Genomic DNA, 15388 nt, shown 5'->3' on the forward strand with positions numbered 1-15388 from the left:
TTAAATTTAATTATAATTAACACCATGCACCAATCAAAGACACGTAGAGAGTCGTGTGGACTACGTAGTTAAGATTTATATCCAAACTGCCAACCTTGTTCAGATAATGCAGACAGAGCAATTCAAAGAGATCGCATATGAAGACCGTACGTCTTCTATGAAACTGATGTTATTTTTGAATGGGGTTGGTGCACACGACAAGTCACTGATATCTGTCAAATTCGAGTCCGACTCTCTCGACGTGGAGGTGAAAAGTCTCAATGGGGTGAATTATCATTTAAATAGAAAAGTGTTTGCCCCAATCGATCCGGCCAAGTCTCGTTACACTCTTTCTTCAAATAGAATTAACATATTCCTCGAAAAGGTGACATCAACGTCATGGTCTCAATGGGAGAAACAAAAGGATTCCTTCGTTTGTTTGATATGAACTGTTATTTATAATTAATTTATAATTATTATAAAAATTCTAATAACTAGAAAGCACCAAAAACAGACGACAAAGACCCACAAGCCGGTCTTATGAATATGATGAAAGACATGTATGAAAAAGGTGACGATGATATGAAACGAACAATCGCAAAAGCCTGGACTGAAGCTCAAGACAAGAAAAATTCAGGCGCACCAATGCTCTGATTAACACTTTCTATTGAAATTGAAACCTTTGATTTATCGTTGTGTTTCTTGACAATTGTAAACTATGTCTAAATAAAATACTAATAAAATACCATCACTCCTTAAACGACTAATACATTTCACTTGAAGAGTAAACAATTACAGACCATTTATTAGCTTCTGCATATCGCCGGGTCAACTGCTTTGACCAGTAGCCCCGATTCTTTCATCAACGAGCTTCCATATACTCCATAGCTCCAATCGTACCCAACGCCAATCGCAAGATATCTCCCGTCGGGGGAATAGCACCCTGCGGTGATCGAGGCAAAATTCGCTATAGGTGGAAGCATCCCAATCGCTTTGAACTTGAACACATCCCAGAACCCCATTGAACCATCTCCTCCTGCGGTGAACAAACTACCATCGAACCTGTATTTAACCACGTTTACAGGATACATCTCAACTCCTGTTGGTTTCTTTGATGTGTGTGCCTTGAAACAGTACGATGTCTCAGAGAGGGAGTTTGTGAAGAAATAGTTGTAAATCGTTGAATCGGCGGTTCCAAAAGAACACCCTTTTCCGTCCTCGAACATTGACACACATAATGGTACTGAGCGTGTTACTGGGAACTTACCGACGACACTCGACGTGAGTTCCCTCATGTTTCTTAAGTCGAACATCCCCACCATCCCATTTTGTTGTCCAACACAGAACATATCTCCTTTGAGGTCAACACAGGTGATCTTTGAAGCCAAGTTAATTGAAAATGCTATTTTCGATGTTCTCGCGTCGATGATCCGAATGACCCCATCCGTCCCCGTCGATAAAATGATTCCCAAATCCGCAGAAAATTTGAGACCAGTCACAACACCCTTATGTTGAGCAATTCTGATCTTTTGCGACGCTCCTTGTTGTTGTGCGTTCCATCCATACACAAACCCATATGAGTCACCGAAAAAAAGTGTCAGTGGGTCGTGTGTAGTCGCCAATTTTGTGACTGGGCAGTCATTGACAAGTGCCGAAGCCAATTTGGAACTTTCATTGTTCAGCGCGAGGATTCTAACCGTTGAGTCCCACCCACACACTGATATGACCGAGTCGTTCCCGGTCATCGACCAAGACACGTCACTGATACTGTCGTTGCATGCGTCTTGTATTGAAAAAAATGGTTGTAGGTTAGTTTGGTATGGGATACGGACAATAGGCTTGATTTGAGGTTGTACCTGTTGTTGAAATTGTGGTGTTTGGTAATTTTGGGCCGAGCCCCAATACGTTTGAAATGACATTCTTTATTTTCGAGTTTCCTTGTAAATTGGATCCTTTTCAATTCCTTTGTTCCATCAGTTCGGGGAAACTCCAATCCCAATCCCTAATCTCCCGTCTCCTTGTCACTTTTTTTCAACCATTTTGTTCCTCACAACTTTTAGAGTTCTGGTTGAGTTTTTCCATTTTGGGATCAATTCCTTTTCTAACAAAGTTCTATTCATATTACTTTCTTTTACTATACTTAATAACTTCATGGATCTTTTGTCTTTTTTTCTGTTTTTTTTACTATTTTTTTCATTAATAATCATAAAGTGATAATACTAATATTAATATTAGATTATTAGTTTAATCCTAATTATTTATTAATCTATAATATATTATTAATTATATTAATAATCAATTATTAATTAATATAGTTTTATAATAGTTATGCATTAATAATAAGTTATTAAAGCATAATAACTACAAATAAACTATAAAAAACCATAAAACAACGATAAAAAAAATATGAATTTGTTTGGTGAGTATTAAGTTGTTTTGTAGTAAATAATTAGATATCGACAAAGTCTCTTGTAGCTCCAAAGTCCATGAGGTCGATCCAGCTTTGGTCATCTGACAAGCAGAAGAAGTTGTCTCTAATGATTTCGTCGACTTGTTTTTTGAAGTTTTCGCACAGCTCTTCGTTTTCGAGTTCGAGTACAATAGGTTTCGGTCGTCTAAATTTCTTGACGGTGACGACCTTTTCTGCGGTGAAGACTTCGACGTCTCCTCCAATTTTGAGTGTTTCTTGTGTGATCCATTTGTTCTTATTTTTGATACAGATCATGATCATATCATTGAACAAGTACACGCGTGTCGGTGTTTTAGCAATGACGTTACCCGTCCACAAATGGTATCTATTATCCTTCAACAAGTCCTCGTCTCCTATTTCTTTAACAACTTCTTGTAAAGAGTCTCGCATTTTCGAACGTTCATTAGCAATTGTTGAGAAGAAATGAAACTCGTTGAATGCTTCTTTCAGTTGGAAGTAGTCCGGATGTGATCGTTTTGTCAATTTAATAATTTCTTTTATAAGCATTGGATATCTCATCACACGTTGGACCGGTTGAATTAATAACGACTCGAGCGTTTGTGACTCAAGTTCTTTCAATTTCAAATTCTCTTTCAATAACATCGAGACTTTTGGCTCCTTTTTGAGGCGTTTCCACGTCGACAGTGCTATTTGATAGTCCGTTGTGAAATTCAAATACGGCGCCACATGTGGGAGGAGCATTTTAAGTGTATCTCCAATGCACGTGTCCACCTTATACTTCTCAAGTGATTGTTTCAACTTCTCTACAAAGATTTTCGACGATTTGATGCATCGGGGAAGAGTCAAAAAGACCGCGTTGATTTGTTTCTCAATTCCTTTATTACCACCAATACTCTCTAGTAATGGTTGTCTAAAGTAGTTCTCCATCAAGACCATATTATCATGTAAGTTCTGTTCCGTGTCGACTAATTCTTGAATACACTCTTTCCGTTTAATAACATTCTCTATCCCATAGTCTTTCCTCACTAAGTATCCTCTTATGAACCCTTGTAACACTTCCAATGCTTGATTCTCAGGTATCACATACTTCTTCTTCGCCCATTTCACACTCGTCACTACACTCATTTTCTTCGGTCGGTCTATCACAGTATCGACTAATGGCCGTCGCGCCTTCTCCGTCTTATATGTCAAGTGACTCAACTTTTTCCCTCTCTTCTCCTCTTCCTTAGTGTTCCCAAATGTCTCTTGCATCGAGGTGTCCCCAGTAAACCCAACAGTGCAATGTCTCGAACGCCCAATCGACATCTCAAGCCACAATTTCAGTTTGGAGATGACCATCCCATCATCAGGGGTTCGCATTAAAATGGGGACTAAGAGCTTCTTACACTCGCTCTTGTCATCAAACAGCATTATGGTACTGACTAAGACCGGGGTCATCCCTTTAACTATTATCTCGAGGATCTCGTCGTACCCTTCACTCTTCATGCCATTCGGAACAACAAAATTCAACGCCTTCTTTATGTGGACACCAAATCGACACAACTCCGCAATGCAACGCGCAGCCTCTTTTTTCGAATAGTCTTTAACAAACGGTCTCGTTTCGTTGATATAGTTCAAGTAGTTCTCAAATGCTCCAATGAGTCTGTGGTCAATACTCACTTTAATAATTTTACTCTTTGTCACAGCTTCTTTGTTTTTCAAAAAGATGATCCCGAGCATCCCTTCAGGCTCAACGCAATCCTTAGGAAGAGTGTATTTATAATATTCGTTGACCTCAATTTGTATCCGACTGGATGTCTTGATATCAAAAGTCTCAAAAGCAAACATCTCCTGTTTCTCAGCTTGAATTAAATTGGGGTGGCGTGGCGTTCCTAACTTATTTGGACTCCCAGCGTCCTTCACGCTTATCATTCCTTTGTTTTTCAAGTTCGACTTTGAGGAAAGAACTTGGGGAATTTCGATACGTTTGTGTTGTCTGTTTGTTTCATTGTTATTCTTACTATCAGTTTAGTTCTTCTATAGTTTTCTTTTCTTACTTTGAATAGTTTCCATCTCTGCATATCAATTGATATTCATATTATTATAATAAATTATAATAAATATTATAATATATCATAAATTAATTGAAGTCTAAGACTTTTTGAAATACTTTCTACTATTATACGAGGGAGTACTACATTAGTATAGTATTAGTATGGTATTAATATAGTATGTTTGCAAAGTTCTATTTTTCTGTGATATTTTAATTATAAAATAGTAACAAATGAATTAGTTATATAACTATTACAAATCAATTTTAATATTATCAGTCTTTTTGTTTGTGTGTTTTGGAATTTGAAGGAACACGTCCAAATCGAGAGAAGTGACTTTCTCATGTATGACGGATAAGATCTCCTTTTCAGAGTAACTTTTTATCGCATAGACGTAAGGTGAATTGTCATCGGAATACACCAAAAGTGTCGGGTAACTCTGCAAGACGTCCGCATTAACGACTTCATCTTGCTCAATATCAACTACACCAAATTGAAAATTGGTGACATTCGACTGATTGAATTTGGTGCAAAGTGGGACCACCACCTTATCAATGTATTCGATGCATTTTCGATCGGAAAATGGACAAACGATAATCGCAGAAGTTTGCGAAGTGTACACATCAAAGTTGTCCAACGTTATGAGTGGAGGAACTTTTGACATGAAGGCGGAGGTGCTTTTTCTGCCTCGTCGAGCGTGACGAATTTTCCCCTGCAAAAAGTCTTCAACAAACTCTTCGACGTGTTTCTCGGTAACATTTTGGCGCATTGGATACACGTCAATATCATGAAGAATAGACACCCACACTTTTTGGTCTTTCCCGTTATGTCCCTTTGGGGGTTCAAACACTTGTTGTGTCACAAATGGAAGAATCAGTTGGTACTTTCTTGCTATCTTCTTCATGAAAGTTGCACCCGTCATAGCAGAAATGTAATAGTAAAATAAGACTGGGACGTCGACCTGTTCGAGACTGTTCTGTACAACCTTTGCCTTAGAGAAAGGGGGGACAAACGCCAATATTGATTTAAACAGAATCACGCTCTTGTTATAGACAAGTTCAAATTCAGACACTTTTAAGTCACCGTTGTCGTCCAAAACATGAACAGACATTTGTGGACAATTTACAGAAGAGTTTGTTATCCACACAAACTGCTGTTTGTATCGTTTAGTTTCTTCTGCTATTTCAGTCATCATCGTTTCATATTGTTTAGCTTGGTCGTTACTCTGATACGACACAATGGCAACTGCAAATGAAGTGTTTAAAAGTCTTTGAATCTCGCTTTGAGTGGATACAAATAAATAAACTGGAGATAACATATCACGGAGCCAATCCTTGAGTTGTCCATATTCGTACATCCCATACATCTTTCGAAATTGTTTTCCTTTCTTATACAAAATAGTCGTCGGCATAACACTAAGTCCTTCTTTTTCGCACAGTTTGTCGTTCGGTTCATCGCATGATATTTCTCCAAAAGGAATTTGAGCGAACATCGAAAGTTGGTTAAACTCGTAAGTATAATCCTTGCACAATGGACACTCTTTCACAACAAATTTGATTAACAGCAATTCATTGGAGTCTATCGCCTCTTTAAAGTTTGTCAAGTTAAGTACTTGGAGTCGCCCATTAGTGCAAAGAAATAGTGTTACAACTAGTAATACAAGTTGCATTAAATTTTGAGTTCTGAAGAACTCAAAATTTAATAAATTTCGGAATTTGAAATATTAAATGAATTGTCTTTTAAATTGTTCATTATAGTTGTTTTATTATAAAAATAGAGTAAATACCAATCATTTTTTATCGCATTGAAAAACACTTTTCTTTTGCTAATTTCGGTTTTTGTCGCAATGGACATTTTCCAAAACAAAAATGACCAAATTTAGACAACTCTTGAGGGATTTTAATATCGACCAAAGAAGAACACGCATAAAAACAACCATTGGCAACTTCTTTGATGTTATTGGGCAAAACCACATTGTTTAAGGAAGTACACAACTCAAAGCAACTTTGACATAACAACTCCACAGTCTCTGGTAACACAATTGAAAACAGAGAATAACACTTCTCAAAACAACTTCTTCCCAGACAAGTGACGCTTTCTGGTAATTTGACGCTCGAAAGAGAAAAACAATTTCTGAAGCAATCAGTTGGAAGACTAAAAATTGTTTTGGGGAGTTTGATTTCCATCAAATTAGAACACCCAAAAAAGCAGTCAAACCCAAGTGTAAAAATTGAATTTGGCATTTTGAATTTCTTGATATTCACACAGTCTCTGAATGCGTTGATAGATAAGCACGAAATGGAGGACGGCAATACAATTTCCGAGTATTTTGAACCATAAAAGCAGTCCACACCAATTGAACTACACTCACTTGGTATAACAAAACAGTCGTTTATTTGAGTGGTTTTAATTGAATAGGCCAGATCATCTTTTGTAAATTCTGGGTTTCTAAGTAAACAAGACAATTGCTTTGAAAGAAACAGTGGTAGGTTTGCAACACACAAATCTCCATGAAACACTAGACTGGGGGTAGTTCCTCTAAACGCATGTTTGCCAACACCACAAAGTGTGTAATTTAACTCAATTGACTTGAGCGAGGAAAGTTTGTCAAATGCAAAACTTTCGATGTATTTAACCGAAGAAGAAACAATAAGTGTTTGGATTGTTGTGATATGGGAAAAGCAATAAGGAGCAATGTGTGTTACGTTTGGTGTTGTAAAAAGTTGTTCAACAGTCAATTTTTTGAGGTCTTGTGATTTTAATAGTATTTGTCTGTACTGGTGCTTTGTTTGTAAACTTTCTGAATAAGAAATGGGGTATTCTACAACGATTTTTTGCACGTCTCCAATTGGTTTGTCGTTCCGTTTGTATAAATGAAATGCGGTTAAATTATTAAACAATTGTGTGGAATTGATCGAAATAGGGTTTTCCGACATTGCCATTATTCCCAACAAAAACCGTTTTGAAACAAGTGAAAGTGTCTTGTAATCACATTCTGAAAGGACATATTTAAGGATTGATGTGAGGCCACATCCATTAATTTTAACCATTGAATATTCTTTGTTCTAATTTTGATAATTCAATCAGTGGTTTAATTATTAATTAATTTATATTATATTCTAGTTACCATTTAATAACTAAAAATTTAATTTATAAGTCAAAAACAAAAGATTTCAACCTTTCAATTGAAGATATAATTGATTATGAAAGATAACAATGTCTGTATGTTATGTAAACTTTGTTATAAACATTTACTGTTCGATCCATATGTTTCACAGTACAACATAGTATGGTTGTTTATATAACAATTAATTGATTAACAAATAAGTATAAATTAGAATAATCAAAAATAATATACAATATTCTAATATATAATCAACTCTTCTCATTTTTATAGGTAATTATAATAAAATAATAGTATTTTTAACATATTAATCCAATTTTATTTATAATTAAAAATTAATTAATTTTTTAAATAATTTTATTTATTTAAAAATCACTTTTTTTTGATCTGAACAAAAAGTTAAAACAATACGAAATTAAACCTCAATTTTTAATCAAACCATTTTTATTATTATTATTTTTATATATTAGTAATATAATAATAATTAATAATTAATAATTAATAATTAATAAATAGTAAATAAAGATATTAGAACTCCTAAAAAAGATGTCTTTGACCTTTTACTCCACATCTGATAGTCACCTTGGTTGGAATGAACGGCATCAAACATTAAAGGACGACTCTATTTATTCATTTTCCAAGTTTATAGAGACTTCGACTGCCGATGCCGGTTCCATTTTACTTCACGCTGGGGATTTATTTAATGACCTTCAACCAACCAAATTTGCTGTAGCGCATGCGTCCTCATTGATAAAGACCAACTGTCTAGGTAATGTAGATCTTCCCTATACAGTGAAAGACTGTAGTCATTTACCTTATCTTTTAAACATAGATGATCCATACATCAACGTTTCACATCCATTTTTTGTGATCCATGGTATACAAGATGAGCCGAGTGGGAAATGTTTAACTTCGGGAGTTGAGATTCTTTCCGCGTGTGGGTTAGTGAATTACTTAAACAAAGATATCAAGCAAGAGAGAGTATTAAGTCCAGTCTTATTTTCAACGGGAACCACACAAGTAGCTTTATATGGTCTTACCTTTCGAACAGCGGATCAGTTGATTGATGCAGTAACTGAGGACGATTTTAAATTAAAAAAGCCTACAGGGGAGTGGGTGACTCTTTTGTTACTTCATGTCCCTCGAGGAAATTTAAAGAGTGATAAACTCGACAAGTTCTATAAGTTGTTTTCCGTGGTGATCTTTGGAGGGATTCACTCGCCTCAAAAAGCTATAGAACACCACGAAAAGACTTTCTTTTTGTATCCGGGCGCACCGTTCTTCATGAATTATGATGAGTACAACGAGAAAGAAAAAGGAATAATAAAAGTAACTATTAATGGAATGGACGTGAGACCGGAGTTTGTGCCGATAGCTCCAAAGCACAAAATGATTAAAAAGGAAATCAACGTCAGAGCCGATTATAAGGGTCCCGAGTCGGCGAGTAGTTTTGGGAAGTACGTTAAAACGAAATTGCGAGGCATAGTCGAAGAACTTGATTTGGAAGATGAAGAGAAAGTCATGATGAAGGTCTTGTTTTTCAACTCGCCTCCCGTGTATCCGGACTTAGTCAAAATATCTTCAGAATTTATCGATACAGTTATTAACATCACCGACTTTGTTCGAGTCAAACGGTATGTCAAGAATGAAGGAGTGACGAAGGACGTCAGTATGGAAACGTTAGTGAAAGAGGAGTTGAACTCGGGAGACTCTGTGAAGGTGATTCGACCTGAAGAGATCTCTGTATGTCTTCGGCGTGTTGAGATGAATAGTGTTCATTTGGGGGTTGGACAAATGGTGACGAAGTGTGTTGATGACATGACTAATGTAGCCACTGAGTTGATAGAAAAGAAGATGGAGACGGTGAATTTAAATGACGATGGAAAGGATGAGAGAGACGGAGAGAAAGTCGATGAGTCTGAGAAAGAACGTGGTGAAAAGTTGTTTGACGAAGTGATGAAAACAGTGTATGAGAAGTATGAGAAAAATACGAATTACACCGATGTCAAAATCGAATTGGAAGAAGACGAAAAACGTGAAATTGAACCAAAGAAGCGAAGTGTAAGCACAAGAGTGAAGACTAAACCGACCCCAAAAGACCTTGAAAAGAGTGAAGAAGAGCCAAGTGCACTTCTTAGAGATGAAAAGGAGGCAGACGAAGACAAACAACAGGAGAAAACAACAAAGAAAGCACTACTTGATGCGACCAAGAAAATTGAATATAACAATCACATCACAACTACATCAACGAAGCAAGTGACTAAAACAGCTATTAAAAAGACTTCTGCGGACGCGCGAATTAAAGCGAAGTTAAGAAGAAATAATAATAATTAGATGATTTGTGTATTTAAGGGTTTAAATATTGTCAAAGTCCATTTTTTTGTGTTTTGATTGATTCAAGTTGGAGGATAAGGTCGGACACTTTTGGACGCTCAGCTTGGTTGTGCGACCAAGCTTTAGAAATAATGTCAAAGATGGTTTGATCCATTTTGTCGGGCTTTAATAAACGACCACCAGAACAGACAAAGTCGACCACATTCCAGGGGTATGGAAAGTACTTTTCTGAATATGCATTACCCCATTTGAATAATTCAAACATCGTCACTGCTATGGAATACATGTCCGCGGACATTTTATACTTCTCGCCATTTAATAACTCGGGCGCCATGTACACTGGTGTCCCAACACCTTTGGTGAATGTGATATTCGTCATCAAGCGGTTGATGTTCCTGGAAGTGCCAAAGTCGGTCAACTTGGCATTCACTTTAGCTTCTCTATCGAGGGAAATGATTAAGATGTTGTCTGGCTTGATGTCTCTGTGTAGAATACCATTCAGGTGCAAATACTCGATTCCACGAAGTGCGTCGATCATTATTTTCAACTTAAAGTAATTGGATAACTCCGAAGAGTTTTTTCTGATAATCACATCCTCTAGAGAACCAAATTCGGCAAATTCGGTGACAATGCATATTTGCGACTTGATGAAAACGGCGCCATAGAAGTGAATGATAAATTCACAGCGAAATTTGTCAAGCATTGCTACCTCACTTTCAAATTCGGAAAACTGTTTTGAGTCATCTGTGATGTTCCGGGCATATTTAATAGCCACTTTGTTGCCTCTGTAATACCCCAGAAATACAATCCCAAAAGAACCAGAACCAATTCGTTTCTCTTTGATCAGTTCACAAGGGTCAATATGTGTGGTTACTTCAGTTTGCACTTCAATTCGAACTTTTTCCGTTGTTCGTTTGCCCGACGCTAAGTCATCGATGATTATATCCAAACTACTTCGTATTTTACATGTGCAAAAAGGCTTTAATAGTATTTCAATTTCACACCCCTCTTTTGGTTTTAATACGGGATTCTTGGGTTGGGTCTCAACCGTAAATTTGCACGACTCGTTTTCAATACCAACAAAGGATATGATAATCGACTTTTTGCCTCGTATATTTCCAATGCATAACAGGTCTCGTGTGTAACTGCCAACAGGTATCTGTTGTTGTTCTTCAAGATCAAACCGGAGAACTGTCTTGTTCACACCTATAACAGATTGTTTACTTATTTCTTTCCATAAAATGTTTGAGTAACGTGTATCAAAATGTGCGTATTGACGCTGCTCCCTCTTTTTATATATACACATTTTTATTCTGAAAACAATTCTGTTGATGAAATACCCCACTATCAACAAAAAGATTATAAAGGTCACAAAGGATAGAACAAATATGATGAGAATCATCCACCATGAGACTTCTTGATCACAATTGAATGTATAAGGATTGATGATATACCAGAATGTGCATTTGTTGCAATGTGAATTTACAGCAGAAATGCAGTTATCGATAACACTAAAAAATGCACATTTGTCCGAGAGTAAAACGTAATTATTTTCGCATCCAAAACATTTGAAAGTAGCATTATGACACTCTTTACAATGTTCTACAAGTGAAGAACAATTAACACACCGGATGTTCTCTAGAAAATATCCATCTTCACATTTTTTGCATCCATTTCGACCCACTTCTGCACATCCAAACAAATTTGAAGACAATTCACATTTTGAAGTTTCATTGGAGAAAAATGGAGAGTAACACTCTACACACTCTTTACCATTGAAACACTTTTTGCAGCTTTCTATGCATCCCACACAACGTGTTTCATCTCTGTAATGACCCTGATCACATATTGCACATTCTGTTTTTGATGAAGGAACAGTTTGCTTACAATGTGGGGATGATGATAATATTGAAACACATGAGTTGTTCACCAAAGCATATTCGCTTTCACATTCATAACAACTTCCAGAAGTCCATGTCTCACTTTTTGTACACCGTTTGCACGAAAAATAACAAGGACTACAATCATTGGTATCATTCAAATAAAATTTAGCCTTACACGTGATACAAATTCCGTCAACAAATTTGTCACACATTGAGTCTTGTGGAACATTTCTACATGATGGAATTGGGTTTATATCAGTTGCTTTCCAAAGATAATACCCTTTAACACACGATTGACACTCTCCGTTGTTGCTACACTCTTTGCATTTTGAGCCACAACTCACACAAGTCTTGTCATCAAAGTACTTACCAATTTCACATTGAATGCATTTGCTCAGTCTTTGTTTTAAACATCCAATTGACTTCATTTCAACACACTTTTGATTCGAAATTACATAACCATTTTTACACCTTTTACATGCAACTACACTTGTATCGAAATCATGCTCACATATGGTGCATTGGTCTGGACACTCCACACAGTTTGTGTTATTCGAATAAAAGCCCATCTTACATTCAATCACTTTGAAATTGCTCAGAAATGTTGCTTCGGGTACTAAATCACATTTTTCACCATAGTCTATGTAATGTTCTGTCACTTTACAAATTCGACATTCATCATTTGAACATGACTTACATCCATTACTGCACTCCTTTTCACATGAAGATAAGTCTTTACTCACTTCTTGTCCGGGAGAGCACTTCAAACATTTGTTGTTCGATGACATCTCACACTTATTTTTTGGATAACATTGGCGGTCAACCATTAAATAATTATCTTCACATACATCACAATAAGTACTGCTCTTACAATTTTTGCAATATAGTCCACAATAATCACACCTTTTTTTAATCGTGGAGTAATACATGTTTTCTTGGCATCTAAGACACTTCCCGCTAAATTTGTCCAACATTAAACAATTCCTGTCAACCCAGTCTCTCTTTTGACATTTACCATCTTGTTTGTAAAATCCACATTCAAGGCATTTGTATGTTGCTTGATCAATATAAGCTACATGACATTTACCATCTTCCACTGAGAAAATGGAACCAGAAAATAATTCAATACCATAACCTGGATTGACATAAAAGATGTTTTTACCTGTCGCTATTATCTCTGTTTTTGTGGAGTAAATTCGTATTGTGTTATTATTTCCATTTATCACAACAACTTCTTTCGACTGCAACGCAAATTCTTTGTTATTCACACCAACTATACATTGTTTCTCAACAGTTATTATATCATATGACTCGTTGTCGCTAATATCGTATCTCATAACAGAATCAAGTAAAAGGGTCGAATATACCAACGAAGTTGAATTTGTTGGGCATGAATAATCCACATCGCCATTTTCATCTTTATAACTTCCATCTGGTTGTGGTGAACACACTTTAGTCATCAACAAAGTGTCCTTACACATTCTTGATTCCGTTTTACCAACTACAAGGATTTGTCCGTCACAAAACAAATTGAGACCACTGTCTGAAGTGAACTGCACTTTTCTTGTTTTTGTAAGTGTGTAAAAGCCATTTTGTCTTGTTGTTAAAGTAGGTGCATTCATGATAGAAATCGGTTTTTCGGACCTTGACAATTTAGCAAAAGGAATGACATATGGATACTTGGCATTGTCTATGGTGTCTATCCAAATAGTTTCAACATGGGTACCAATTTCAATTGGTGTTTCCACTTTAACAAACCCCAATGTGCATTTTGTTATGTTAGTAATAAACTTTTGTGCAGTTACATCAATTCTGTGACTATTTGTTGATTCTTCAATTACAACGGTCTTGGTGCTGACTATTTGTATAATACTTCCCAATTCAATCAAGTCAATTTGGAGACTCATAAAATTATCAAAAAGAGTGTTATCCAATGTCTTAAGATGTGTAATAATAGTCAATGCTTTATTTATCACTAATGTTCCGGCTAATTCCACATATTCAATATTAAAGATTGTGTAATCCGCGAAATCTATAACTAATTGTATTCCAGTGGTTTTAATACTGTTAACCAATAACACACCACCAACATCTACAACAACTCTACAATTTGTTGTACATATCAACAAATCACATTGTAAAGAACCTTTAAGATATAAAAATCCATTCACGATGCACTTCTCTGCACTGACAAAACGTTTTATAGTAACTGAATTCCCAAATGTGATTTCCTTCCAATATGATCTTCTGAAATAAGTCTCCTTGTCTTCAATGACAAGCGTGTACTTGTTGTCACTTTTTCCAACTTCTTCACAATCAGCAAAATTATACACTCCATTTTTAAAATGACAATTACAACCAATTTTTGAATTCTCGGAAACATACCTACTCATCTTGCCATTCAAACAACCAATTTTAATTCCAGGAAACTCTCTGTCAAGTGGATTACTAAGGAACAAAATTGCGTCATCACTTTGATAACTCACTGTGATCTTGTCAATTGTTGCATTCGAGAGTCGATGTAAACCTCCTGATGGAAATGATGGTATCACTATTTCATTGATATGTATTTCATTTGAAAATACCAGAGGTACTTTGGGAAAAACAACTTTACCAGTGAAAGTCAATTTTGTTGGATTGATAATTGTAATTGGAGTAACCGTGTCTTCAAATATTAATGACCGCCAAACTGATGCATTTTCGACATCAAATACCATATTCGTTTGCTGAGACAAAATAATGAAATCAAATAAAGAAGAATTGAAAAGACAGTCTGGGTAATTTGTACCAACATCTTTAAGCGATGCAACATATAAATTTGTTTGGGCATAGCACCGACAATCAGAGAATTGTTCAACCACACTTTCAGATGAACATGTCATATATCTACTAAAATTTCCAATTCTACAAACCTCAACCAACTTTTCTTCTTTTCTTTTCAAAGTGTATTCAATTCCAGAATCCGCGTTGAACGCATATTTACATCCCTGGAAATAATACTCTTCTGTATTGACTTTGATTCTTCTTGAATAGTTCACATTCTCTTCTAATAAAAAATACAAATACGGTCTCACAAATCTGTTGAAAACGAGTTGAAAGGATGTGTATTTCTTGCAGTTGTATATAGCTGGATTTTCAAATACATTTATATCATCATACATATCAGTGTCATATGGAATTGTTCGATCAAAAAACACAGTCACTAGATGTTCTGCATACAAAAAGAAAGTAAATTTCTGTCTTTGATTATCAGAAATGATAAACAAATATCTGATGTTAGATGTGAATTCAAACAACACATCAACATTTCTTGTGTTTATTGGTCCTGTCCGGACTTTATAATAATTTTTGTTATCGAAGCAGCATCCTGAGCTCAAAATGACCGTGTCTTTATTGGGTTGTTCTGTAATCACAAGACCATGCCCGAGGAAATTGTTACACTTTGGATAATCGCCATATGTCAATGTGTTGTCTCCAATAACACTCCAACAATCATTGGATTGCACTACTACAACAAGTGCAATAAGTTCCAATAACATTGTTTTACTCTATTGTAGTTCAATTTAGCAATGAGAAAGAACAAAATCCCCAAACAATTGGTTTTTTC

General features: G+C 35.8%; 7 protein-coding genes across 7 annotated transcripts; 2 read left to right on the plus strand and 5 right to left on the minus strand.

The window, feature by feature from the left end:
• Positions 1 to 106: 106 nt before the first annotated feature.
• On the plus strand, positions 107 to 633 carry EIN_390710 (calcyclin-binding protein, putative; the record flags this gene model as incomplete). The annotated part of the gene is made up of 2 exons (XM_004256169.1): positions 107 to 412; positions 478 to 633. 2 exons carry the CDS (start codon positions 107 to 109, stop codon positions 631 to 633), a joined length of 462 nt encoding a protein of 153 aa, XP_004256217.1.
• Positions 634 to 785: 152 nt separating this feature from the next.
• EIN_390720 (mitotic checkpoint protein and polyA+ RNA export protein, putative) lies at positions 786 to 1898 on the minus strand (the record flags this gene model as incomplete). The annotated part of the gene is made up of 1 exon (XM_004256170.1): positions 786 to 1898. The coding sequence occupies one exon, from the start codon at positions 1896 to 1898 to the stop codon at positions 786 to 788; it is 1113 nt and encodes a 370-aa protein (XP_004256218.1).
• A 530-nt stretch (positions 1899 to 2428) lies between these two features.
• Positions 2429 to 4321, minus strand: EIN_390730 (Rho/RAC guanine nucleotide exchange factor, putative; the record flags this gene model as incomplete). Its single annotated transcript, XM_004256171.1, has 1 exon — positions 2429 to 4321. One exon carries the CDS (start codon positions 4319 to 4321, stop codon positions 2429 to 2431), a length of 1893 nt encoding a protein of 630 aa, XP_004256219.1.
• A 372-nt stretch (positions 4322 to 4693) lies between these two features.
• On the minus strand, positions 4694 to 6109 carry EIN_390740 (hypothetical protein; the record flags this gene model as incomplete). The annotated part of the gene is made up of 1 exon (XM_004256172.1): positions 4694 to 6109. One exon carries the CDS (start codon positions 6107 to 6109, stop codon positions 4694 to 4696), a length of 1416 nt encoding a protein of 471 aa, XP_004256220.1.
• A 127-nt stretch (positions 6110 to 6236) lies between these two features.
• Positions 6237 to 7490, minus strand: EIN_390750 (hypothetical protein; the record flags this gene model as incomplete). Its single annotated transcript, XM_004256173.1, has 1 exon — positions 6237 to 7490. One exon carries the CDS (start codon positions 7488 to 7490, stop codon positions 6237 to 6239), a length of 1254 nt encoding a protein of 417 aa, XP_004256221.1.
• Positions 7491 to 8110: 620 nt separating this feature from the next.
• EIN_390760 (double-strand break repair protein MRE11A, putative) lies at positions 8111 to 9898 on the plus strand (the record flags this gene model as incomplete). Its single annotated transcript, XM_004256174.1, has 1 exon — positions 8111 to 9898. The coding sequence occupies one exon, from the start codon at positions 8111 to 8113 to the stop codon at positions 9896 to 9898; it is 1788 nt and encodes a 595-aa protein (XP_004256222.1).
• Positions 9899 to 9929: 31 nt separating this feature from the next.
• EIN_390770 (protein serine/threonine kinase, putative) lies at positions 9930 to 15320 on the minus strand (the record flags this gene model as incomplete). The annotated part of the gene is made up of 1 exon (XM_004256175.1): positions 9930 to 15320. One exon carries the CDS (start codon positions 15318 to 15320, stop codon positions 9930 to 9932), a length of 5391 nt encoding a protein of 1796 aa, XP_004256223.1.
• Between the last annotated feature and the right edge of the window lie 68 nt (positions 15321 to 15388).

Source organism: Entamoeba invadens, assembly GCF_000330505.1.
Source record: "Entamoeba invadens IP1 unplaced genomic scaffold scaff_1105074726403, whole genome shotgun sequence".
NCBI lineage: Eukaryota > Evosea > Mastigamoebida > Endamoebidae > Entamoeba > Entamoeba invadens.